At 57.3% G+C, this 26,001-nt stretch overlaps 1 protein-coding gene across 1 annotated transcript; it reads left to right on the forward strand.

The window, feature by feature from the left end:
• The first annotated feature begins 276 nt into the window (after positions 1-276).
• Espnl (espin like) lies at positions 277-24,782 on the forward strand. Its single transcript, XM_028880341.2, has 9 exons — positions 277-570; positions 1,699-1,889; positions 3,197-3,383; positions 5,551-5,733; positions 12,798-12,929; positions 18,939-19,056; positions 20,245-20,348; positions 21,259-21,453; positions 23,134-24,782. The coding sequence occupies exons 1-9, from the start codon at positions 277-279 to the stop codon at positions 24,739-24,741; spliced, it is 3,012 nt and encodes a 1,003-aa protein (XP_028736174.1). The 3' UTR covers positions 24,742-24,782.
• Positions 24,783-26,001: the final 1,219 nt, after the last annotated feature.

Genomic DNA, 26,001 nt, shown 5'->3' on the forward strand with positions numbered 1-26,001 from the left:
GGCTCCAGCTGATGAGTGGCACCTGCTGGCCCGACTTGTGTATTCCTTCCTCCAAGGCTGCACTCTCCATGCTCAGAAGCTCCAGGCACTGAGCCCAAGTTGCTTGGGCCAGGCTTTGAGGGCCAGTCCCCCAGGGCCTGCCCCCCTGTTGCTGCCTCCCATCTGCCCAGTGAGCTGCTTATCAGGTAACCAGAGCCCTCAGCAGCGTCCACGCCTGAAACAGGAAGCCCTGCTGGGCCTGTATACAAGCTGCCGCCACTGAGAACGGACTTGAGGATGGAGGAGCAGCAGGCACTGGTGGCCTCCCAGGACGGGGATGTGGCTACCTTGGAGCGGCTGCTAGAGGCGGGTACCCTGAGCCCAGGCATCACTGATGAGTTGGGGGCTGGCCTGGTGCACCATGCCACCCGGGCTGGCCACCTGGAGTGTGTCAAGTTCCTGGTGCAGAGGGCCAAGCTGCCCGGCAACCAGCGGGCACACAACGGGGCCACGCCAGTCCACGATGCAGCAGCCACTGGCAACCTGGCAGAGCTGTGCTGGCTGGTCCGTGACGGGGGCTGCGGCCTGCAGGTAAGCTAGAATAGGGTGGCTCTGTGCCTGTGGTCCAGGAATCTGGCTGGGACAAGTCCAGAAGCTCTGATCCCTGGAGGGTCCTAAGCTCTGTCTCAGTCAGAGATGCATGCCTCTTTCCCCCACTCCACCCCCCACCGGAAAAAAAAAAAAAACCCAGCAGAAACCCTTGAACACCAAGGCCACATCAGTCACCCTCATATGTATCCAGAAAAGTCACCTGGGCTTTTCTACCCCTCCCCCAACAAGGAGAACCTCGGACCACCAATGATAGCCTTGCCTATGTTCAGGATCTCATCTCTGATCAGACCTGATCAATAGAACCTGCTCCCCAAAGGGTCAAGAAGCGGATTTGTAAAGAGGTACCTTGGGCTCTCAGGATTTTGGAGCCCTGGGGACACAGGCTGACAGCCGCCCTAGTGAGAAGGCTCTCGAGTCGGGTGATCATCCTGCTGGAACGTGTCTATAGAGCTACCAGCCTCCTACCCGCTCACATGCCTAGACCTGCTTGGCATGGGACTCGAGGGTTGTCGGCCATGCTGCGTTCTTGCGAGCACAGGAAAGCCGTCAGAGTTGGATGGAGACTGAGACACCAGCACATGGCTGCTCCAGCCTCCATGCCCCTCCTCACAGACTCTTCCAATGACCCCCGAGGGCAGAGGGCAGGTGCTCGCCCATTCCCAGACTCACTTTGGATTATAGCACCCTCAGGGAATGCCCAGGTCTGCCAGATGCTTAACACCTTCAGGAGAAATTCCTTGGGGACCATCCTGGGGAGGAATGAGGGACAGAGGTCTAGAGGGCACTGTCCTGGGACACCTATGGTGAGAATCATTGTGCTGGCTGAAGCCTTTCTGAGCATGTGCAGAATGTGCAGGGACTCAACTGATCAGAAAGGCAGGCAGCTGGGGTGGGGAGGGACCCCAGGGGCCTAGCCCAGCTTCTTCCTCAGTCAAGGTACTTCAGTCTCGGTGGGGGATGGAGGAAGCAGGGAAGGAGCCAGCTTCAGGCGTTATAGGGTCCTCCAAGAGGCCAGCCTCAGGCAGCTGTCTCTGGCCATGCTGGTGCTGCCCAGACAGGCTGCACTGGGGCCTGCAGAGGCTCAGTGTCCTGCTCGTGTCCCCGCAGGACCAAGATGCCACAGGGGTCTCCCCGTTGCACCTGGCTGCCCGGTTTGGACATCCGGCCCTGGTGGAGTGGTTGCTACGCGAGGGCCACGCGGCCACACTGGAGACGCTGGAGGGGGCCTTGCCGCTGCACCACGCTGCTGTCAGTGGTGACCTGACCTGTCTGAAGCTCCTGACGGCTGCCCACGGCAGGTGAGAGCCCAGGGCCTTGCCCGTAGTGGCTGGCCCCCAGGGGAGCCCGCCCAGGGGAGAGGCAAAGAAGACAGGGTGGTGGCCCGCAGAGGCGGGCCCTGTGACTCCAGAGCCAGAGGAGAAGCAGGGGGAGAAGGCATGGATGCAGGCTCTGCATGGGAAGGGAGGGCCTTCACACACAGGTGCAGCATTGCACCGGGGGTGGGGTGGGGTGGGGTGGGGGGGGGCGGGCTGCAAGAACTGCACCCAAATGGTGTTTGGGAAAAGCCTTTAGTCGTTCTCCACACTGGAATCACCTTGACCGGACCAGCCTCAAATCCAAGGCCTTGTGCCCCACCCTCTAGAGTTGGGGGATGAGAGAAGACAGGGCCAGACCCACTGAGGCACGCAGCCTCCAATTTTTTCTCCCCTCCTTCATTATGTTCCGGTCTGAGCCCTATACAAAGCTCACCTGGCTAGAACTAAGGGGGCAGAGGGACTTTGTAAGGAAAGAGACCCAAACCCTTACCTCTTGAGAAAATCATTCAGCTCCCAGCCTCAGTTTCCCCTTCTGCCAGCTGAAGCTTGTAATGGCCTCTCCACGATGGAGTAGAGGCGCCCCTCTGGAGCGGATCCAAAGTCCCTCAGTGAGTTGCAGCGTGTCTGGGAAAGCATGTCGTTACTCCCCTGCCTCCCCTGCCTGAGTGGCCCCCTGGTTCAAGGGTCCCACAGTTCAGAGCCTTAGAAGACAGAGGTGCCTGAGCCCGGAGCAGTGAAGAGCCAAGCCTTACTGCCAAGGGAGGCCACTTTACCCAGCCCCAGTGAGCGCAGCAAAGACTCTGCTAGGTGGCGGCAGCAGAAGCTGCCGGTCACAGTAGCACAGAGGCGGTGGTGGGTGGGGGTGGGGGTTGGGAGTTAGGGGTCAGCTCTGTGTCTAGACTGTGACCCTCCTCCATCTAAAATGACTGATATGAGTAAGCTTGACCCAGGCAAGGGAAGAGGAAAAGAAAACACAGTTTTCTTACAGGGGGGTTGGGGGGTGGGGTACAGAGCCCATGGAGACAGAAGCCGGAAGGAATTAGGGAAACTCGGACTATATGGTCAGGGGTCGGGGATCAAGGACAAGTCTATGTCACCCGAGGATGATGTCAGCTTGGGGTAGGACACTGCCCCCCCCAACCCACCCCGCAACCGGTCACTGGGAACCAAGGATTCACCCGGCCCCGAGAGTGACCTGCCGAAAATCCCCCGAATGCCGAATGCCGCCCCAGCTCAGCCTCCGTGGGGCGGTTCTGACCACAGGCCTCACGAGCCTCCCTCCATCACAGTGGTGTGAACCAGCAGACCCGCAGCGGTGCCTCGCCACTCTACCTGGCCTGCCAAGAGGGCCACCTGCACCTGGCCCAGTTCCTGGTGAAAGACTGTGGGGCCGACGTGCGCCTGCGTGCCCTGGACGGCATGAGCTCACTGCATGCTGCGGCTGCCCGCGGCCACTACTCTCTGGTTGTCTGGCTGGTAAGGGGGCACTGTGGGGAACAGGGCATCCAGGGAGTCCAGGCCCTAGAGCCATCTGGGCCTGGAATGGGGTCTCTGAGGCACTGGGGTCGCACAGGTCACCAGAGTATGAGGTGGAACTCTGCAGTGCCCGAGGAACTATAGGAAACATAGCACCCCCTAGAGTTCTCAGGGCCCCTTCCTAGGGACTGGGTCCCTCTCTGGAGTTCATTTGGTGTTGATGATTGTGCCCAGTCACAGATGCCAGCGCCTGGCCTGAAACACTCAACCACATTCAAGGCCCAGAGCTCTGGGCCAGCCCCTTACCTTTCCCGGGAAGAAAATCCGGAACTCCAGAGTGGCTGGAGTCGGGACAGGGTGGGTCAGGGACTTCTCACCTTCACAACAAAACACCAGCCACCCCCGGAGGAGGTAGGCAACTTCAAGAGTCCACTAGAGATGCCATAGTGTCCAAGAGTTGGGGAGACCCCCACTGGAGGAGGAGGCGGAGGAGGAAGAAGCGCTAGAGATGAGCAGGAAGTAGCCTGAAGTGTATTGTGGTGGGAAACATGACTCAAGGCCATTCCTCAGAAGAGGATGCATCACACTCAAAGGCAGGAAAGCCTGGCCTTTGGGCCTGGGGTGGCAAAGACAGAGGGGGCCCTTGGTGGCTCTATGCCAAAATTTTCCATGTAGGATAGAAAGTCATCCTGGCTGCCAGCGAAGGAGGCAGGGGCGGTCCTTGATTCACTCCATCCAGCCTCCTCTCTGGGCCTCCAAACACGCTGTGCCTTGCGCCTTTCTGAGATCCCTGGGTGTCTCTGGTACTAGTACCTGACCATCAGCACATCTGGCTGGCACCACAGCGGTTGTCTCCTCCCACCATCTGGAGGTTGGGTTCTGCCTGTCATCTGGATTCCCTGAGCCTGGCAGTTAGTGTGAGGAGACACAGGAAGAGCAATGTCCGCCCACCCTTGCTTTGACTCCCAACCTCCCAGAGGTCCCTGAGGTTGTGTCCTTTGCCTTCAGCTTCCTCGGTAGCACCTGCCCAGCCACTGGTGTGTCACCTGTGTGTGCTGCCCCCCCCCACGACCCCAGCTCCCCCAGGAGAAAGCCTGGGCTCCGGGCTGCCCCATTCCCCAATCCCTTCTGTGCCCGAGGCCTTGCCCATGGCCTTGCTTGCAGATCTAACTCAGTCACTTGAGACCGCGACCCTCACCTGGGCGGTGCCCCAGGTCTGGGGCTTGGGCTGGCTCTCCTGTCTCCTGGATGGGAGCCAGCGGAATGAGATTGGAGGAGTAGTAGCCATGGTGATGGCTTGTGCCCAGGCATAGGTGATTTGTCCCCTGAGACCTTTGGATTGTGCTAAGGTGGGCACATGCTAGCCTGACAGACACAGTGGGCTGTGGGTCTTCAGGGACAGGACAGCTCAGTGGTAAGGCTCCTTTCCACAGCAGTGGATCCCCACCTTTGTGGAAGATGCTGGCCCCATTACCGGCAGCAGAGAAAGCAGAAACACCACAGTCCTTAGTCCTTCCTCTAAGGAGGTTCCTGCAGACCCCACAGAACACAGACAAAGGCAATCCTAGAAGTCCACATCTCAGCAGGCAAGCCCACGGGAGAGTGGGCACGGCTTTTGTCTGGACAGCCTAAGGGGACCCCAGCTGGTACTGTGGAGCCGACCCCATGGTGCCTTCACAGGGCAGATGAAGCCAGAGACAAAGGCAGACCTCAAGGCCCCAGCCGACAGAACAGGCCGGAGGCCATGTGGCCAGCTCTGGGCTAGGGCTGTGGGGGAAGGTGCCATAGTGCCCAGGCCTCTAGCAGCACCCTCCCAGATGAGCGGAGACACCCAAGGGCTGCATGTGCCTGTGTCCTCTCTGTCTCTCCTATTGCTGGGTGCCCATGCACTGTTCCTCTCTGGCTGTGGAGTTCGGCTTGTGGGCTTCCAAAGATCAAATCCTGTGCTCATATAACCTGCCCTGGCCTGGGATGCCACGTGGGTCACAGGGCATGTGGGACGAGCCAGCTCTGCCTCAAGGTTTCCCGGGGGTATCTCCACTGCCCACTGAGAATCACAGCTGGGGAGTCCCACCTCTGCTCTGAGCGCCCCTGTCCCTCCTCCCCGGGGATGGCTACCCCAGGTCCTTCCTCCGCTGACAGCTGTCTGCTTCGATTCTCTTACCAGGTCACGTTCACAGACATTGGCCTGACAGCGCAGGATAACGAAGGAGCCACTGCCCTGCACTTTGCAGCTCGGGGTGGCCACACACCTATTCTCGACCGGCTTCTGCTCATGGGTGCCCCCATCATGAGAGACTCCTGGGGAGGGACTCCCCTGCATGATGCAGCCGAGAATGGACACATGGAGGTATATCGCAATGCGGGGCCGGGGGAGGGGGGGACTAGGACTCTGAGCTGGCACTTTGTCAATGTGCCACCGAGTCTTCCCAGATGTCCTTTGAAACAGGTGCCAGCCCTACCCTTCTATTGGGGTAAAATGGGTACAGCAGGCAGAGCACATGCCCTAGGTCACGAGATGACTTGGAAAAAACCCCTGTTCCCTGCTCCAGGCCAGGCACCGTGATGCATGGCTAAAGGCTAACGATGAATGCATAACTTAGACCTGCCTGCCCAGGTAGCCCAGTTTCCAGGAATGAACCTCCAGAACCCACTATACGAGGGTGAAAGTGTCACAGGTCAGGAGGTGCCAAGCTCTGAGGGCTGAGGCAGCTGGTGGCCTGTCTGGGTCTGGTCCCATGCAGGTTCCTTTTCCCCCATCCTTCCTGCCCTGAGAATCTTCAGCTCCCCTGATCCCCTCCCACTTCCTGGATGCCTCAGGAGTTTCTGATTTTTGCCAAGGTTACCCTGCACCTCTCCAGGCAGACTGGACTCCTCTATGGGGGTTGTAATTGGAAACGTGTGTCCAGTGGCCCAGTGGCCCAGCAGCATGGGTCAGATTTTGAGTAGCCCATCCCAGTGGGAACCCAAATGTTCAGGGAGCCACTTCCTCCATGCCAAGCAAGAGAATGCCACACAGCGCAGCCACAGAGTCCCTGAAGGCAACCCAGGCAGCTGGTGACAGATACTCTGAGCTCTGTCACTGGTCATCGGGCCCTGAGCACACCCCAGCTCCTTTTTAGGAAAGGTGATGCAGGGCTGTGGAGGCCAGGGGTCTTCCTGAAGAGCTAGATATTATTTTCCTATGTAAGACCATGCGGAAGCCCATGGATGCCAAGGAGCCCTCAGAGGAGAGCGTCCTCCCTTTAAGTCTTACGGAATCCAGGGCTCATAAGAGTGCATGTCCTCAGCAGCTCACGGCTGGACCCCTGCCTTCCTGCCCCCCCCCCGGGGGTATATGAGAACAAACCAAAGGTTGGGGTGGCACCAGACACACTTGAGGTGCACACACCTGTATGCTGGCAAGGTACTCATACACATATAATAAATGTAATGCATCTGGTCCAGCCTTCCCTCTAATTACCCTGAGCTGGACCCCTGTTTCACAGCTGTTCAAATGAGTACTTCCTGTTTCCGTTTTTAACCGTCTCTGTCCCATGACAGGGGCCACGGGTTGAGGTCAGGCTTCCTAATGCCTGTGTGGCCTGCAGCACTTGACCTGAATGGTGCTTCTTCTGCTTAGCTTCACCTCCAGAGAACTTCAAAATGTGCCAGCAGCCCACTCCACCCCCCCAATTCTGGTTTTAACCGGTCCTGGGTGGGGCCTGAGGAAGACTATTGCAGACTCCCCAGGGGGTGCTCGCCTGTGCCTGATGGGAGGACCATGTATGAACAGTATCAGCAAACCCCATCTACAAAGAGCCACAAAGACAAGGGCACACATGGGAAGGAGCGAGAGGGCTGGGTGAGGTCAGCAGGGCAGGGGGAGGCTGGGAAGAGGGCGGCTGAAGCAAGGCTCGTGAGGAAGAGAACTCATGGGTGGAAGGGCATGTATGTGGTGTAGGAGGCCATCTCAGGCTGTGGAGGAAGACAGGACAGATGTGCATGAGGCTGCCTCAGGCCAGATGTGTGGCTACGACTGACTGTTAGCTCTCTACCCAACTAACTCCAGAAAGAACATTTAGAAAGCCCCGGGGTACCCACTAAAGCCCCATCCTTGGAGGTTCAGCCAACTACTGGGTCTCGTGCCCTGTAGTGGGTGCCCACACCCTCCCTTGGTCACAGTCATTCTCTCAACAGACACAGAACTAGGTATGCTTGTCAGTGCAGGTGGGTTCTGTGGGGGTCATCCCTCTGTGGGTCCCGGAAACTTGGGGCTGGCCTCGGTGGTTATAGTGACTGGGGTGCACTTAGGGGACAGGAATGTTGGCTCTGCCAGAAGGGCCCGCTCAGTGAAGAACACACTTGCACCTGGTGAGCCTCCTCGGGGTTCCGGGCTCAGTATGTAGGCGTGAAAACCCGGTCTGTGATCATCCAAGCCAGGGCTCTCCTTAAATGCCTCACTCCCTCAGTTAGAACTGAGTGTGAATGCACACATCTGACCCGCTCTGACCCGACTGCACTTCAGATTCCTCTCTAGAATTGACTCCACAGTATGCATTGAGGGGACAGACACTTTGTTTCATCCCAGCTTTAAAAATGATGCCACTCACTGACAGCGTTTGCTGGGCCTGATGTTGACACACTTCACTGGTCTGCCTTTTTTTTTTTTAAATTGGTTTTGCCTTTTGGTTTTGGCACTGCTCCTGTTCTCAGCCAAAATGCTAAGAAGGTATGCTGGCTTTGTTTTTTTATTTTTATTATTTATTTATTATTTATTTATTTATAGGCAGGGTTTCTCTGTGGAGCCCTGGCTGTCCTGGAACTCACTTTTTAGACCAGGGTGGCCTCGAACTCACAGAGATCCGCCTGCCTCTGCTGGGATTAAAGGTATGTGCCACCATAGCCAGGCATGCTGTCTTTGTTTTTAAAACAGAGTCTTGTGTGGTCTAAAACTCACTTTGTAGCCGAGGGTGGCCTTGGTCTTCTAATCCTCCTGCCTTTGTCTCCTGGGTGCTGGAACCTTGGGCATGCATTCCCACACCTGGTTTGTGTGCTATTTTGGGGATTGAACCCAGAGCTTCATGCATGCTAGACAAGAACTCTACCAACTGAGCTACATCCCCGGCCACAGCAGCCTGACTTTCTGACTGTTCCATCTGTCACCATTCTGCCTACAGGTAAATCAAACTGTCACCTGCAACCTGGGCGTGGTGGTGCATCCCTACCATCCCAGCACCTGGGGGGCAGAAACAAGGGAATGGCAAGTTTGGGGCCATCCTCACAGGGAGACCCTGTCTCAAAGAAGAAAAACTAAACAAACAAAACAACAACCACAAAACCCGATGACAACATCAACAAAACTTTCGTGTAATCTTGACACAACTATGAAGAGAGCCTGGGGTGAAGATTACTATTTAGCTTATTAATTGATGAGGAATCCGTAATTCCAAGTGACCCCGTGTGCACAGATAAGCGATGTTGAGAGCCTTCACAGCTGGGCAGAGCTGGCCACTAGTCATCTCCACCTGCTCCCTTGCCTTCCCGTGGTCAGGAGTCCTGTGCAGGACAGCAGAGCTGGAGGTCAGAGTCCTGGACATCCTGGACAGAGCAGGGAACCCCGGTACAAAGCCCAACAGGACCTTCATCCCTTTCTCTACCTTTCTTCCGCTGCGTCCGACTCGGCCATCTGGCCCTCCCGGTTTCCAGTGCAGGATTTTAATTATTTAGAAACGACGTGTACAGGTCGATGCTATCGCACAGAGTGTTTGTGTTAGAATAGTGAGTGAGGTATTAAGAAAGGCTGGAACAGACGGCTCAGGGTGTGCTGGGGCCGAGGATTCAGGACAGTTGCCCTCAGTGACCCAGAGCTCCCCTTTGTCCATAGGGCAGCCGTGGAGCAACCCGGGTGGATGGAGGCTATGGGGTCCTCACCATGACCTTGGAAGAACTCTTTAGCTTCCTCATTCCCCTTCTGCAAACCTGGGGAAGCTGAGTCTCGCACAGTGGCTGGGAGACAGGGCTGGAGCCTGATACACCTGGGGCTCATAGGAAGGACTTGTATGCTCTCTGCTCAGCTCAGACTTGGGCCTCCAGCTGGGGACACGGTGGCATCAGCTTTTCAGACAGGGTGTGGAGACCAGTGTGAGAAGCTGGGAGAGTGAGAGAAAGCAGGTCGTGGGGGACATGGGGAGGGCCATCTTCAACAGGTCTGTTTCTTCAGCTCTTAAAACGCCCCAGGCTTTCTCTTTTTAAATAAAAGAAACCCACAAATCTATGTCTTCCCCCCTTGCAGATCAAGCTCCCATGTGGAATCGCAGTCCTGTGGTCTGGTGTGTCTGTTGGGGGCTCCCTTCCTGAGGCTGTGTGGCTGGGAATAATCTGTTCTTTCTGTGTGTTTGCCTCCAGATGTCTTTATGTCCTCGGCAGCAGCGAGGGATGTCTTTGCCAGAAATAAACTGGTGGCTGGGAGACAGCTGTGGTGTGATGTGGTGCAGTGCGGTGCCCACCTGCAATCCCAGGATTTGGGAGGTGGAGGCAGGAAGAGTTCAGGAGTTCAAAGGCAGACTCGGCTACATAACAAAGTTGAAGTCAGCCGGGGCTCTGGGAGACCTTGTGTGGGGGAAGGAGAAAACAAAACAAAACAAAACCAAAAAAAGCTTTTACTTTGTGGTGTCCAACCTTTCTTTTCTGTGTGCTTTTGCATCCCAGTCCCTGTCTGTTAGATGGCCAGGGGCCCGTGTCCTGAAGTCGTCCTGTCCCTCACTTGTACTTTCTGCAGTCTACCTACACCGAGGGGACAGCAGGCAGGTGGGCCTCTGTGGACCCCCCTGGGATTTGCTGGCATTCCTGCATTTGTGCGCTGGCATTTGCCATTGGTTCACAAGAGCCTCAGCCATGCTCTCTCGGACAGCATCTCTGCCCCAGTCGGTCTCTCCTTCTGGGGTCCATAGCACACATACGCTGGCCTTGGCTGTCCTGCGTGAGTCAGCCTTCAGCCGCCTCAAACTTAAGAGTCTCTTGTTTCTGCCCCCCGGGTGCTGGGATGGTAGGGATGCACCACCACGCCCAGGTTGCAGGTGACAGTTTGATTTACCTGTATTCAGGATCGTGACAGATGGAACAGTCAGGAGGTCAGGCTGCACAGCCGATGAGGAGGAAATGTTTGTTTGGCTCACAGCCTCAGGGTTTTCGCCCACGGTCACCCTGTCTTGTGGCTGTGGGCCTGGGACCACACAGAACATCATGGCGGGAACACGGGATGGATAGGGCTCAGCTCTGTGGACCTCACCTCTGTGAGACGGAGAGAGGGAGGGGGTAGGGATTAGGGGCCCAGTATCGCCACTGGCCTAACATTTTTCTGCTAGACCCAATCTCCTCGAGGTCCCACTGTATCTCAATAGCGCCACAGACTGGAGACTAAGACAGTCCTCTAAAGGATGTCTGTCCTAAATATGGCGCACACCTGCTGGGTTTTCTGTTTGCTTTTGGGGTCTGTCTGCAGTATCTCAGGGACGTTTTTTTTAAAGTCACATTTTGAACTTAGCTTACTAACCGGTGGGTTTCCATGAGGCATTTTTGTGCATCTTAGCTTTGACTCCCCCCCCCCCAGTTCTTCCCCACCCTCACTCACTCCTGTAACTCCCAGAATCCCCCTCTTCTTGCATGCCACATGTATTCTGCTGTCCCTGGGATTGCATTTTCACCTGGGTTGTGAGGTGGCTCCGACGTGGCTTTCCACACACTGTCCCTCAGGGTTAGCCTTCCACGGCTTCCCTCCTCCCCCAACAGACCTCCCTGCTGGCCTCTCAACTCCCAGGGTTCCAATGCCCTGCTTTGGTTTTGTCCTAGCCCAGTCCTCTTCCACTAATGTGGCCCTCCCGGGGTGCTTCAAGTTAGACACACACAAGATTTGACGCTGGGTCTGTGTCTAAGAGAGCGTGTGGCATTTGTCTTCCTGGGCCTTGGCGACCTCATTCGGTATAGTTTTTCCCTTGGATTCGTCCTGACCTGTGCTGCAGGTTATCCAGCCTCCATCCTTCGTCTTTTTTTCTGCCTGTCGTTTTCAATCTACTGTATCAGGTTTTTTGGTTTTGGTTCTGGCTTTTTAAATTTTGAGACAAGGTCTCATGTAGCCCAGGCTGGCCTGGTGCTTCCTGTGTAGCTGAGGATGACCTTGAACCTCTGACCTTCCTGCCTCCACCTCCGCGTCTTGGTGTTGCAGGTGTGCACCACCACGCCTGTTTATGAGGTGCCAGAGGTGGAACCCAGGGCTGGGTGCATTCTAGGCAAGTGATCTGCCCACTGAGTCACACCCCACATCACTTTTATTGGCTATGATACCTTGTCTAAATATTCACACTCCGGCTTTGTTTCTCTGAAAGTCATGGCCATGGTGGGCTTTCTGGACCCATTTGTTGGAGTCAATCATTTCTCATCTTTCCCCGAATCCTTCACTTCTGTTGACTGTACTGGACATTTCCATTGGGGAATCGTCTACAGGTGTAATTGGAGTGATTTATCACATTTGCCGGGCAAGAGCGAGCGGTACAAGCCCGGTCCATTTTAATCTTTATTCCATGCTGGAGGTTCCTGGGCCTCCTTGAAGCATGAGGCCGTCAACCGGCTCATAGATGCCCTTAGCCTCCATGGCCCTTCTGCAGCTCCTGTCCCCTTGGTCCCTAGTTCTTTAGGCCACTGGGAGAACAGTCCTGTGTCATCGCACCTTTGTGGGGTGAGGTGGATCTGAGTGTTAGGCTAGCCCCGCCTTAGGCCTCCCTCCTCTCCTGGGCTTGACCTCATCAGCTCCTACTTCTTTGTTCTTTGATGTTTAGGAAGACATGCTGTGTGTGTCACCCTTGGGTTGGGGCACTTGCTTTTCCCCTCCCTGGAGTGGACCCATCTGCTCACCTGCTCCTGCTGTGGCCTCCTGGGATGCCCAGACTTGCACGTTGGCTGTCTCTCACCAGCCACCTTCTGCTCACAAGTACCAGCACCCAGGGCATCCTTTACTCGGGCCAAGTTCTTCCGCCGCCGTTGCTGTCCCGGTCCAGGCCGCACCTGCTCTGTCCAGAACTACCCGGGGGCCAGGCTTGGTGCTCTGTGCCCTCCTGCACTGTCTCTGCTCTGCAGATCCTACGACTCCTCTCCAGGGCACCTCAGCCCCTCTTACCACCCAGGAGTCTCCCACAGCTTAGACAGCTTAGACGGCTTGGGCCTGTGCCTCAGCTTGCCTTGCTCCAGCCCTGAGCTCTGGAGGAGCCGGCTCACTGACCTGAGAAAGATGCCTCACTCACCTCTGGAAGGAGTCTATGAGGGAAAGACAGTCACTGGCAGGTTGCTGAGTGACCAAGCCTGCAGCCAGGGAAGTGGCCTGAACGTTCCCACGGATACCCAGGGAGCCATGTGTGTTATGGAATATTCTGTTCTCCACAGTGCTGCCAGACCCTGCTCTCCCACCGTGCAGACCCCTTCCTGCGGGATGAAGATGGGTACACAGCGATGGATCTGGCCGACTATCACGGACACCAGGATTGTGCCCAGTACCTGCGGGAAATGTCTCGGCCGGTAAAACCTCGGGAGCCCTGTCTGTTCTGGAGGACCGGGGAGGTGGGCTTGGCAGCTGGCTACAATGCTCCTTTCACATACCTCTCTCACCTTAAACACTTGCCAGGGACAAAGGCTTTGAAAGAACCCAGCCAGGGTTGGGGATTTAGCTCAGTGGTAGAGTGCTTGCCTAGCAAGCGCAAGGCCCTGGGTTCGGTCCTTAGCTCCAGAAAAAAGGAAAAAAAAAAAAAAAGGAACCCAGCCAACCACGCAGTAAACCAGAGGAAGCAGAGACCAGGCTGCAACCCTGGCCAGGGCAGGAGCTGTCATGGGAAGGTCCTGTGACTGGGGTCAGGCAGTGATGGGGGCTGAGGCAGGACTGGACAAGCCAGGCCTGTCATGTGGACCACAGAAATTGTGTCTGTGTCTTGGAGATGTTACTTCAGGCTGAGCATGCTCAGGGGTGGAAGCAAGACCCTACCCTGGCTGAGATAACTCTCCCGAAGCCCATCATTCTCCAGAGGTAGGAGGCTCTCTCTTCTCCATGTGTGGCTCTCCATCTCCCCACCCCTTGGAGCCAGGATCCTTTACTATTCCAACGGGTCCCTGTTCCCAGCACAGGACGGAGTCCAACAGTTTGCTGATTGAACAAATAAGGGAATTCACAGAGGAGTGGTTTGATGTGAGCAGACGGCCAGAGGGAGAGGACAGGGAAGTGGAGCATGTCGGAGGGTGTTCCTGTGGGTGTAGTTTGATGACTTGGATCCAACTCTTCCCAGTGCATCCCTCTACCCCAACCCTCTCTCCCCATCCAGCCCAAGGTAGTGACCATGATGAATTCTGTCAGTTCTCAATGGTGCCACCCCTTCAGGAGGGTGACCTGTCCCACCCATGTTCAGGTGAGGGCACTGAGGCCCAGGAGGCGAGGCCCTCTTGGGGCTCACTTGAGGGGATGCCATGTTTCTCCTTTATGGGGATGTCCCCTCAGAATGTCAGGAGCCAGCTGAAGCAGAACTGTCCTTGGTCCCTTGGCCTGTGCTAGGTACTTCACAGGGTCATAGTCAAATTTTACTGCTAGAAACCAGCAGTTCAAGTGGTCCACAAGGACTCAGGGGGGACTCCTCCCGGGGTGGAAATCTCAAAACCTGGGATTCAACTGTTTTGGAAATGGACCAATGACTAAACACCAGGATGCGGCTGTCAGAGCAAGGTCCCTGCTCTGGCTGGGCTGAGCCAAGCGGTGACATGGCCATTTTCTAGAATGTGAGCATGACTGCACATTCTGGACCCAGGGATACCTCAGCCACTGAAATGCCAGGCTCTTTTCCTCCTGAGATCTGCCCTGTCCTGGGTCAGGGGTGGGAAGGGTGGCTGTCCCCGTGTCCCCGTTGCAGGAATACCCACTCCCACGGACCAGGTCCCATCCAGCTTCCAAAAGTCCCTGACTAGCCCTTACCTCAGGTATGATGTGAATTCCAAGGCCAGAATTCTGTCCACGCCAGCTCTCAGCCTTCCATCTCTACAGCCTGGCAAAGCCAGCCTCCTCCCCCCTCCCCCCAACCTTGCCCCACCTCAGGGACAGGGTCTCTGCATGTTCCCTTATTCCCCTGGGCTAAGGGAAACAAACCCACCTTGCCTTCCTGGGGTTGATCTGGTTCTAGCTGTGTCTGTGAAGTTATATAGGACCCAAGGCGACGCCACACCGCTTTGCCTGGCGACTATGGGACCTGGTACTCCTGAGTCTGCATGGAATCCCCATGGGCCTAACATCCACTTCCTGTACCCCAATAGCTTCCTTCTTGCTCATATGTGGGCACCCACCCAGGCCCTGCAAGCCTGCCCCTTGACCTTGTGTGGGCTCAGCGGTATATATCCCAGGAACCATTTAGAACTTCATAGTTAGGGTTAGAGCCTGGTCACCATGGTGTCTTCTTAATGATGCCTGGTGACAGCTAGGGGAGCCTGACTCCACCACTGCTAGAATCGTCCTCTAGGCCTCCCACCTCATACGGCAGGACAGGCTGTCAGCTGCAGGCCGGCAGCAATGGGGGGGGGGGGGAGGCATGCCTGATACAATATTGATGGAAACGCAATATGCAGAGGTCGTCTGCCCTGGCTCTCTCATGTGGGCCTGAGGAGATGTGAAATCCATTCCCCCCGGACACCACTGTCCTGAGCTGCTCCCAGGGGAATTGCGGGCCCAGGAGAGGCAACCCGAGTGCTAGGCCGTCATTATTAAGAGCGGGGGGGCCCCCCCGAAGGGCACACCCTCAATGACCACTTTACATCAGGGGTCTGCGGAACCTTGGCACACCCTCTGCTGAGTGTGGGGCCTGCATGGAGCACTGAGGAAACTCAGGCCTTGCTTCTCCCTGGACCTCGGTGTCCCTCTGCACAGGGAGAGAGAGGTTGGGCCTCCTTTCCTAGGTGGGACAGAGGCCATGTGGCCATTGAGGCAGCAGCCTGCTGCCCACCCCTCTCTCAGTTGGCTGACAGCCTGACTCCCTGATGTGGGAGTCTGGAGGCGGTTTCAGAGGTGTTGGCCATCCACAGCAGTCCTGGGTGATATGTGGACAGATCTCTAAGCCCGAGGAATGCAGCCCTCACCCCTCAGGGTCTGGGTTGCCTTGCTTGCCTACCTCACACACACTCCCACCAGGGTGGTGCTGGATCCTCTTGGGCACGTGACACCAACCTTGACTTCCTCATCCTCAAAGCAGGCCTGAAGACCTCGTTTGGGGGCAGAAGCAATATTCCTCCCCTGCTCTGCCGTGATGGCCTCAGCTCAGTCCCCTCTTCTCACTGCGGAAGGCCCCAGGGCCCCTTCATAGACATGCGGGAAAACTGGGGCTAGAGAGGGCTGGGGACTTCCCCGGGCAGAATCTCTCCCTGGGGCAAAGTGGAGGCGGCTGCCCACGGTAATGGAATCTCAGCTGTGGTGAATGGTGTCCAGCTCCGTCTGAGGTCATGATTTTCTCAGCCCGGGTGGCATTACAGGCCTGTAACCCAGCTCGCCACAGCTGCCCTCCATGATTAATGCATGGCAGGCTCAGCAATGCTCAAATCTCACCAAAAACAAGGAAATAGATGGCAGGCAATGGAGCCGGAGGGACTGCTACCCTCAGAACTGCTGTCTGGGACATGATATGCCCGGCCATTAGGACTCAAGGATGGAGCCTGGCATCTATCCCTCCTCCTACACCAAGGATGCCCTTGGGGGCCATGGCCAAGACTGAGAGGCAAGGATGTGGGGATTCCCGCTGCCTGGAGGGCACCATAGTTGGGCTCCCTCCTGCCCAGGTTCAGAGGGGTCAGTACCAGAGGCTTCCTGTATAGGTCCAACCAGATGCTCCCATGATGCCTCACCTTCAACAGCCCACTTGTAGCCACCACATGGGGCTCACACTGGCTTCCCTTTCTTGTCAGTGGTCCAGGGGCCAGGGCCCAGTCAGTCCCAAGGTCCTCAAGCTGTGGGGCTGCTCTGACGCTGGAGTCTATGCTCCCAGGCCAGGACAACACCCCACCTGTTCTGTCCTCCTAGTCTGAGGAGGCTGCTGCCAGCCTCACTCGGCTCCCCATCTGTCCTGGGTGAGGCGGGCAAGGACGCTTTGTGCCCATCTTCTTGACAGTAGATTGAATGGCGGAGATGGAAGCTGAGGCTCCCGGGTGGGGGTTCCCTTGTCCCCAGGTCCCACCCCAGTTGATAGGCTGAAGGTCTAGATGGCTGCCATGTCCACAGTGGGCTTGTGTTTCAGCCAAGGAAGGCTGAGCCTGAGCAGCTCCATGTCAAAGCGAGCAGCATTCAGATTGCCCCTGTCCCTACGGGGTCACCCCTGCAACGGCCCTCAAGGGTCAAGCTCAGCATCCGTAGAGAGACTTGTCAGGCCCAGAAGCTATCCTCAGAGCATCTGCTAGCCCTCTCCCAAAGGTGTGCTGCAGCTGTGAGCCGTTGGAAAGCTCTGTTTCCCCCACTGCATGCTGGGAGAGGCATTTGCAAGTAGAGCTGCTGTGAGTAATCTCAGGTCCTCCACCTCCCAGAGGTCCACTCCTAGACCTCTGCTGTGGAGCACAGGGTTCCGTGGTAAGGGATCCCACACCTGGCCCCAGCCTGCGGGCCACCTGACACCTGGGCCTTCAAATATTAATGCGATACCTCCTGCTCTGGGGGGTACAGCTTCAACAGCCCCCGACAGCCGGGACTGGGACAACCACAGCGGCTCCCTGTGCTCGGCCACCCGACATTTGCTGCTGAGAACCTCCCAGGCTGAAGCAGGCAGATGTTCCAGCCCTGCAGCCCCACGTGCGGGCTCCCGGGCTTTGCAGATTCCCGGGATAAATGAGGTGCACAAGGGGGTGCATGGGGTTTCGTGTTGCTCTGTTTTCCCTGTGACCTGATGAGCTGAGGGTCTTGGGTGGTGTGGGGCTGAAGGGCAGGGCAGATCCACCTTGCCCATGGGTGAGGAGCGGCTTAAAGAGGCCGAGAGTTTGTTTGTCTGGGCAGTGCAGGCTGCCACACCATGAGGTGTGTGAACAGAAGGGCACCTCTGCAGATAGGGTAGAATTTGAAGGCAGGTAGAACACAGCAGTAGTCCAAGCTACAGCAGGGGTCCCAGGTTCCTGACACAGACCCTGGCTGCAGGCCATATGTTCTGAATCAGGGCTGGTTCAAAGGCAGAGCCCTTGTTCTGCTGGGGGTGGAGGGGTGGGAGGGTGGGGGACAGATCTCACCAGCACCATCTTAAGGGCCCGACAGTTATGTTGGCTTCCTCTGTCCCCTGGAAGGAAGTGCCAGGGCTTAGGTGTGGCTGTGAGGTGGATGCTCAGGGGGATGCTGTGTGTACCCTTTAACTGCAGGCAGGAGCTAGGCATCTGCATGCCAGAGGGGCATGGATGCAATGCCGGCCCACAGAGCTGAGGTACCCGCCTTCGTAGAGACAAGGTCAAGAAGCCTTCCACATCAGCTCTTAGCCAAAAGGCAGCAAGCCAAGCTTGGAGGGCTTGGGAGGACATGGGGGAGGCGGACCGCACTCCGAGGGCCTCACATCTCTTTCCCCGAGCCAGTACCATCAGGAACAAGAACCCCCAGCTTCTCTGGGTCAGATGCTACAGCTGAGACTGAGCAGGGCTGCGCTGGGTAGCACATTCAGGTCAATGGCTCACCCAGCGGTCAGTATCTGAGGACAATTGGCTACCCAACCTAAACGTGGAGGGGCTGGCTCTCCAGTTTTTGATGGTCCTGTTTTGGCGTGATTTGGTCACTGAGTGCAGGTCCTAGCTTGCACCTCTGCCTGAGGTATATGGTTCTAGTCACTCCGACTCCACTTAGGGACTGAGAAAAATTTCACATATCCCATCTTGCCTCTCTGCCCACCCAGCATGTCTGTCCTCTTAGGGCCTGTGCAAGCCAACCAATGGTGCAGTATTTTGGGGAAGGTTGGTCAGCTTGATTCTCCAAAGCCAGGCTCCCTGAGACAGCAGATCAGCCTTGGACACAACTTAGGGGTCAGGCTCCCTGGGTGCTATGTGGCCTAAACTCAAGCACTGACGTCATCACTCAAAAAAGAGCTGATGGGTTTCCAGGGACAGGCCACTGCCCGCCTCCTCCTTGCCAGTTCTCATGGAATCCCCTACCCCAAGTCATCCTCAGGCCCATGCCAAGAGGGAGACAGATGAGTCTCAGGAATCAGATGAGTCTCGGTCACAGGGAGGCATGTGTGCCTACATGTGGACATGCTCCCGTCTGTGTGGGGCTGAGAGAGGTGAGCATGACTAACCTGGCCTCTAGCCCTGGAGTAAGGCTGCTCTAGGGGACTGGAAATGGGGGGGGAGGGGTGCAGATTGTTAGGAAACCCAGGCACCCAGCATGGGTGGGCAAGGAGACACAAGAGGGACAGGTCTTGCATACTCCTTTTCAGGCCGTCTCTGAGCTGCACATACCCCAGGAGGCTCTCCATGCTTACCCAGCAGAGCTGGGAGAGACCCGAGTCCAGACTCACCTGAATCTCCACTGACAGGCCTGTCTCCACCCAGGTGCCACCAGTCTTGATGACACCCCCGCCCCCGCCATTTCCACCCCCTCCACTGCTGGCTGAAAGGCTCTCCATGGAAGATGGGAGAAGGGGGGACTCGGGACGCGGGAGTCCCCCGGGTGAGTGTGGGCCTCAGAACTGGTCTAGGCAAGGTGTGCAGGGCACCAGGACCCAACTGGGGAGACCTTCTCAGAGGAGCTGAGCACATAGGGTCACGCCCTCCCCAGAACTCCCTCTCCCAGGCTTCCTTTGAAGTCTCTGAGGTTGGCATTTTCTATCTCGGGTACCATGGCCACAGTGACCTGAGCAGAAGTGAAAGCAGGTGGTCTCGGTGGGAGTCAGGCCAGAGACCTCAGCAGGCCCGTGAGCATCCTTGGGCATCAGGAGATGGGGAGGGCCTGCCAACTACAGGTCAGCACCCTCAGAGGACTGTGATCAACCCTTGTCAAAATGACAGGGTGCCATGAAAATGTCAGCAGGTGCCACATGCAGTGAGGCTACATGCTCACATGTAGGAGTTTGTGTCTGCCTGTGTGGGCAAGTGTGTCTGTGTTGTCTATGTGTCTGTGTCTGAGTGCATGTCTCTACATGAGTGTGCATGTATGTCTCGGTGTATGTCTATGTATGCACTTGTGTATCTGCACCTGAGCGTCTAAGCATGTCTGTCTGTGTGTGCATGCATGTGCCCATCTGTTTCTCTGTGTGTGAGCATGTATGTGTCTGTGTGTGTCTCTCTGTGAGCATGCATGTGTCTCTGTGTGTATCTATCTGTGTGTTTGTCTCTCTGTTAGCATGCATGTGTCTCTGTCTGTGTGTGTCTACCTGTGAGTGAATGGTTCTGTGTGCCTGCTGGAGTGTGACACAGAGGTTTCTTACTCAGAGTTGTAGCACAGGGTACGTTTATAATGCATCGGGGGCATGGGGTAGTAAAAGGACAGGTTTGGGGATCTGAGAAGGCTGGTCTAGGTCCCTGGACCTTCAGATCTTGTGGGCTCCTAGCTCTGCCCAGGCTGCTGAGAAGCTGGGAGGGGTTGTGGTAGACAGAATCAGGTAACATACAAGCTTTCCAGGAGGCCAGGTTGGGGCAAGCCTTCTTAAGGCCTCTATGAGAATCCTCCTAGTGGTGAGCGTTTCGCTGACCCCAGTGGGATTTGGGGGGCAGGACTGCAGGGTCTTGAGTTCCAAGCCTCGCAGTGTTCTTAGAAGGGCAGGGCTGTCCTGGGTCCAGGAGCTGCAGGCTTGGAATCTGCTCTCCCCTACTCCTGCCCTGCGGAAGCCCCTCTGACTCCAGCTGATGTCTTCAGCAGCTGTGACCCTCAGCCCAGCCTGGCCTGCTCAGCCTGTCCCAAGGGAGCCAATGGCCTGTGCAGCCCCTCTGAGGGTCACCACCAGCATCCCGGCTACCCTTAAGGTGAGTGTCTGCCCTTCACTCCCTATCTCTCTACCTCAAGGCGAACACACCCCCACGTTCTTTCCGCCCACACAGCTCCGAACACCCCAAGTTTTGGAGAGTTGAGAATCTTAGGGCAGCAGCAGCCAGGCCCTAGGACAAGAAACACAGAGCCATTCTCTGTCATCCCAGAGTCCCAACCTCTGGACTCAGGGTTGGAAGCTACAGTCACAGGAGGCAACCAGTGGCATGCAGGAAGGTTCTGGAGTCTGCTCCTTCTGGCTAGTCCTCCCCACCCACCCCAATTTCTCCCTGGGTCCCAGAGGACTCTGAAAACTGCCAGGTGGTGCTGGTCCTCTCAGAGCACACAGTTCAGGAAAGGCTCTGATAAGTTTTGCACTACAGAACTGGTGGCCAGGTCTTGTCAGCACAGATTTTTGTTTGTTTGTTTTTTAAGCACTGTTGTTTTTACCCTTCCGAATGATGTGCCTTGGTAACCTCATCTAGGCCTTGTAAGACCACGCCTGCTCCCTGCCCCCCCCCAACCTCCAGGGAGGGAGGTGGGGAGAATATCCTCACCCTCAGGGCCTCACTTTTCTTTTCTTTTTTCTTTTCTTTTTTTTTTAATTTTATTTATTTTATTTTACAATACCATTCAGTTCTACATAACAGCCACGGGTTCCCCTATTCTCCCCCTCCCACCCCTCCCTTACCCCAGCCCACTCCACATTCCACCTCCTCCAGGGCAAATCCTCCCCCAGGACTGCGATCAACCTGGTAGACTCAGTCCAGGCAGGTCCAGTCCCCTCCTCCCAGACTGAGCCAAGTGTACCTGCATAAGCTCCAGGTTTCAAACAGAGGGCCTCACTTTTATTAGGCTAGAGACTGGAGGGTTTGGGGGAATCTCAGGACGTGACCTACTTGTCTCTAGGGGCCTGAGATGGAAGCCCGGGACTCCCATGATGGCCTGGCCACTCTGCAGCTGGACGGGCTGCCTTCAGGAGACCTTGACGTGCTGGTACCCACACAGGACGAGCGTGGCCGGCCCATCCCCGAGTGGAAGCGGCAGGTGATGGTTCGGAAGCTGCAGGCACGCCTGGGTGCAGACCACCTTCCAGAAGATCAGGTGGGGCAAGAAGAGGAAGGGGCGGAGCCAGAGGAGGAGCGCCAGGCCAAAAGGAGGGGCGGAGCCTTAAGGAGGAGGGGGCGCGGCTCCAGGAAGAGGGTGGGGCGCACCAGAGGGAGGTAGGGAGTTGAGCTGGGGATTAGGGGGTAGGGTGGGGGATAGAGTAGAGTGGGGTAGAGGTATGGTGTGGGAGGGGGAGGGGAGAGAGATGGGGGTGAGGAGTAGGGTGAGGAGGTTGGGACATGGCCACTGAGTAAGTTCCAAGCAGGAGTGGAAGTTGCCTGTGGAAGGCTGGGATGCTCCAGCCAGACCTGAAATCCCAAACAGATGTCCTCCTCCTGATACTGTACGGTCCCAGCTTCCTCTTCGACCATACTGTGGTGCGAAGCTGGATCGCAGGGCTCCCAACAATTTATGGCTTCAGAGGGGTAGTCCCCATGGGTTCTGTCACCTATTAGAAGGGGCCAGCCTTACCTTCCTGGCACTTAGATTGTTGCAGAGATTCCAATGGGAAAGTCCAGTCAGTGAGGGCGGGGTGGGGGTAAACCCTCAGGGAAGAGCACAGCAGTGTGAAGTGGGAGCTGTAGGGGATGCTCAAGCCAGGTCCTGCTTGAACCGGGGTTAGCAGGGAATGAGGAGGAGCCCTTGCATTCTAGGCAGAGGGGGAAACAGAGTGCAGAGGTCCTGAGGTGTGGTGGGCAGGCACCTGGGCCGAACCCAGAGAGTGGAGTGAGTGGGTGCTGTGAGGGGAGGGGGCCCTGAGGAGATTGCAGTTGTCTAGAAAGCATCTGGGAGTGAGCGGAGAAGGGGCTGTGATTTGGCCTGGACTTTCATAGGCTCCTGGATACCGACTGGACAAGCAGAAATAGAATCTCATCCTAAAGGCGTGTGGATTGCACTGTGTCCCGGATTAGAGCTGAACTGTCCGCACAGCCAGCAGGGACAACTGGGCGGAGGTTTAAAGTCAGTCGAAGCAGGAACACTCCGCTGCACCAATCAGATCTCTTCCAGCCACAGGGGCTAAGGATTCCCGCCTGCTGCAGCCTGTCTCCAACAAATGTGTCTACCTCCTGCCCATCTTCAGGGATTGGAGGACACAGCAGGGCAGTGGTGGGAGGGGCTTCGGGCCAGGAAATCCCTTGGCATCCAAGGGTGGGATCAAGGTTCTGCAGAGACAGAGACAAGAGGCTCTGAGATATGGAGAAGGGTTGCTAAGGGGTTTGGGGTGATATCTTTCACAAGGCAGAGGCCTCTGTGCTGGCCTCTTGCAAACTAGACATGCTTAGAACAATGGTGTCCATCCCGAGGCTTGTGAGGAGGCAGGCAGGGCTGCTCAGGGTTAAGTGGAGGGCCTGGGCATCCTGACAGCCAGCCCTAGGAGGTGTTAGGAGGCCACAGGAGCAGGGCTGCTCAGGGTTAAGTGGAGGGCCTGGGCATCCTGACAGCCAGCCCTAGGGGGTGTTAGGAGGCCATGGGAGCAGGCTGTTCTCCATCCACTCTGGGGTAATCTTCCCCTAGGCTCCCATTCTGGATTGGGCTGGCCAGACACTGGATTCACTTTGTAAAGCCAGGGGAGGGCCAGCTGGTGTCCAAGGGGTAGGCTGTGGGGGAAGCAGGCAAAGCACTAATGAATGTGAGCTGGGGTGACTTCTGACCCAGCCTTCCTATGCCCAGGACCAGAGTCAGAGCCGAAACTCAGGCCCCACCCCGACAGAACAGGCGACTTGGAGGTATTCGCAGACACACCAGGCCATCCTGGGCCCTTTTGGGGAGCTGCTAACGGAAGACGACCTGGTCTACCTGGAGAAGCAGATCAACGACCTGCAGCTTCGGCGCCGCTGCCAGGAGTACGAGAGCGAGCTGGGCCGCCTGGCAGCCCAGCTGCAGGCCCTCCTGCCTGAGCCCCTGGTCAGCATCACTGTCAACAGTCACTTTCTACCCCGGACTCCAGGCCTGGAAGACGAGGAAGCCAAGGTCCTGGCACCTGAACTCGAAGCCTCGGCGGAGCCCGGGAAGACCGAGCCCAGCGGGCTGCCCTTCTGGTGCAGCCACATCGGTCGCCTGGTGCGCAGCATGTCCCTGCTGCTGAAGGGCATGAACGGGCTAGCGCAGGGAGAGGAGAAGCCGCCGGCCCCGGGCCCGCAGGACCCGGGCAAGGAGCCCGTGGCCAGCCCACCTCGAAGCGAGGCTCAGCGCGAGATCCAGGAGTGCGGGGTGTCGGTGCGGACGCTGCGGGGGAACTTCGAGTCTGCCCCGGATCTGCCCTGTGCCTCGAACTCCGGTCCCTGTGAGATGGGGGCGCGGCCCGGCCAGTGTCTGCGTGGCTGCTGGTCGGCACCGCCACAGCCCCGAGGCGACCCGATGGGTGGGGAGCCCCGGCCGGGCGACACGGAGGAAGCCAGCGATTCCGGCATCAGCTGCGAGGAGGCCCCGTCCGAGGCTGGCGCGGGGCCGGGGCTGGACCTGGCTAGCCTGCGCAAGGAGCGCATCGTCATGCTGTTCCTCGGCCACTGGAAGAAGTCCGCCTACACGCCCGCGCTCAGGACGGCCGCCTGCAGGACCTTGGAGGCCCAGCGTGCTCGATCCAGGGGTGCCGAGGCCAGCGGTAGCCCCCGGCCGCCCTCCCCGCCGCCCAGCGACGGTCCCCGGCTCGGCCACCTGTGGCAGCAGCGAGGCATCATCACCCATCTGCTGGGTACCTGGAAGGCCATCATGGCACACGTGCCGGCCCGGCAACTGCGGAGGCTGAGCCGCAGGGCGCGCGGGCCCCTGTCCCCCGAGCAGTTCTTGCCGCACGTCGACGGGGCCCCGGTGCCCTACAACAGCCTCTCGCTGGACCTCTTCATGCTCGGCTACTTCCAGCTCCTGGAATGCGACCTGCCCGCCGAGGAGCGCAAGATGCGCCACCTGCTGTGCTTCGAGGTCTTCGAGAACCTGGGCGCGCATGGTTGGGAGGCGGTGCGCGCCTTCCACAAGGCGGTGACCGATGAGGTGGCCGCGGGTCGTCGTGCCTGGACTGACGGCTTCGAGGACATCAAAGCCCGCTTCTTCGGCTCCAGCCAGGGTCCCGCCTGGGATATGGAGCCTGGCCGCAAGCTGGGCCTGACACCACTGGGGTCCTTGCCTCACGCTGCCCTCCCTGGCAGCGGCCCCGAACCTGCGGCTTCTAGGCTAGGGTCCGACTCCCAGAGGGGCAGCTTCAACAACGGGGACATCTGTGGCTACATCGACCGCAGCTTTGCCTTCTGGAAGGAAAAAGAGGCTGAAATGTTTAACTTTGGAGAATGACAGTTCTCCTGGTGAATGGGACTGTCGGGGTGGGGGTGGGGGAGGACAGAAGTTGGAGTTCCTCTTTTTCATTATCTGCGCACCCTGAGGGTCAGGTGAAGTGGGCATGGTGTTGGCTGACTCCAGTCTGTCTTCACGGAGATCAGACATCTCTTAAGCCATGGGTGTCCATCTCTTCTGAGCAGTGACTTCTGGTCAAAGTCCTTGACATTTGTGAGCAGAGGCTTCAGGCCCCCAGGTGATCATGTGAGTCCCACGGTCTTGCAGCCAAGGAGCTGGCATCCCAGCACAATGCCCCCCCCCCCCGCCGGTCTTGTTTCCAGCAGTCTCCTGGATGTCCCTTGCTTGTTTCCGTAGTGCTGGTGGTCTCAGCCACAGCAACAGCCTCTATACACCGCCCTCTGGGCCTCAGCCCTGGGCCTGCCTCTGCTTCTGCCTTTTTTTAAAAATGGCAACCCTCATCTGTAAAACCGGAGGGGAGCTGGGTCTAGAGTGAACAGTCTTCCTGGCAGGAGGGAGGAGGGCAGGAAGAATTATGGAGGAGACCCCAAAGCCCCAAGGCAGACAAGTGGCCTTGCCCTGATTCTCCTGCTGGTCAGTCATGGCTGCTGGTACTGCCTGATCCCTGAGGGAAGGCTCCCCTTAGCCCTTTGTCTTCCAGCTGACCAGCCCCTCCCAGACCCATAGCTGGAGGCAGTGGCAGGGCCACTTAGGGCCACAGGAGGGCCCTAAGAGGAGGGACACCAAGAATATCCACCAAGAGGTGAGGAGTCCTCTGAGCAGAAAGGTTGGCACCCTCTGAAGGTGAACCGAGTTTCTGGGAATAGCATACAGCAAGGGTGGGCATACCAGGGGTGTTCATGTGGGCATTTGGGTGTCTCCCACATAATAGCCCTTCCCGCTCAGATACAGAGGAAGGAGCCAAACACCCTTGGGGATTCCAGGTACTGTAGAGAGCCACAGCAGCCAGTTGCTGGAGAGGGAGCCTCCACACCACTGTAGGAATGGTTTGTCTTCAGCTTCTGGGGACATGAAGAAGGATGAGCCACCACCCAGCTCGTGGGGCCCAGGAGAACTGGGCTGGAGCCCATGGGGACTTTGGGATAGGAGTTTTGGGAGGAGACTACAGTAGGCCACGGGAAGAGGATCTGCACCCAAGCCCCTCAAACCAAGACGTGCACAATGAGGACACACCATCTCCAAGAGTCTCCTGCAGTGTCCCCACATCACCACTGGGGGGAGCAGGGAACCCTAACCTTT

This window comes from Peromyscus leucopus, chromosome 13 (assembly GCF_004664715.2).
Source record: "Peromyscus leucopus breed LL Stock chromosome 13, UCI_PerLeu_2.1, whole genome shotgun sequence".
NCBI classification, from domain to species: domain Eukaryota; kingdom Metazoa; phylum Chordata; class Mammalia; order Rodentia; family Cricetidae; genus Peromyscus; species Peromyscus leucopus.

What these genes read in the sequence shown, in the direction of transcription:
- Espnl (XM_028880341.2), top strand. Translation starts at nt 277, where the DNA reads ATGGAGGAGCAGCAGGCACTGGTGGCCTCCCAGGACGGGGATGTGGCT. An exon ending in CTGACGGCTGCCCACGGCAG is followed by an intron (nt 1,890 to 3,196) that starts GTGAGAGCCCAG and finishes CCTCCATCACAG; the next exon opens with TGGTGTGAACCAGCAGACCC. An exon ending in ACCACCTTCCAGAAGATCAG is followed by an intron (nt 21,454 to 23,133) that starts GTGGGGCAAGAA and finishes GCCCAGGACCAG; the next exon opens with AGTCAGAGCCGAAACTCAGG.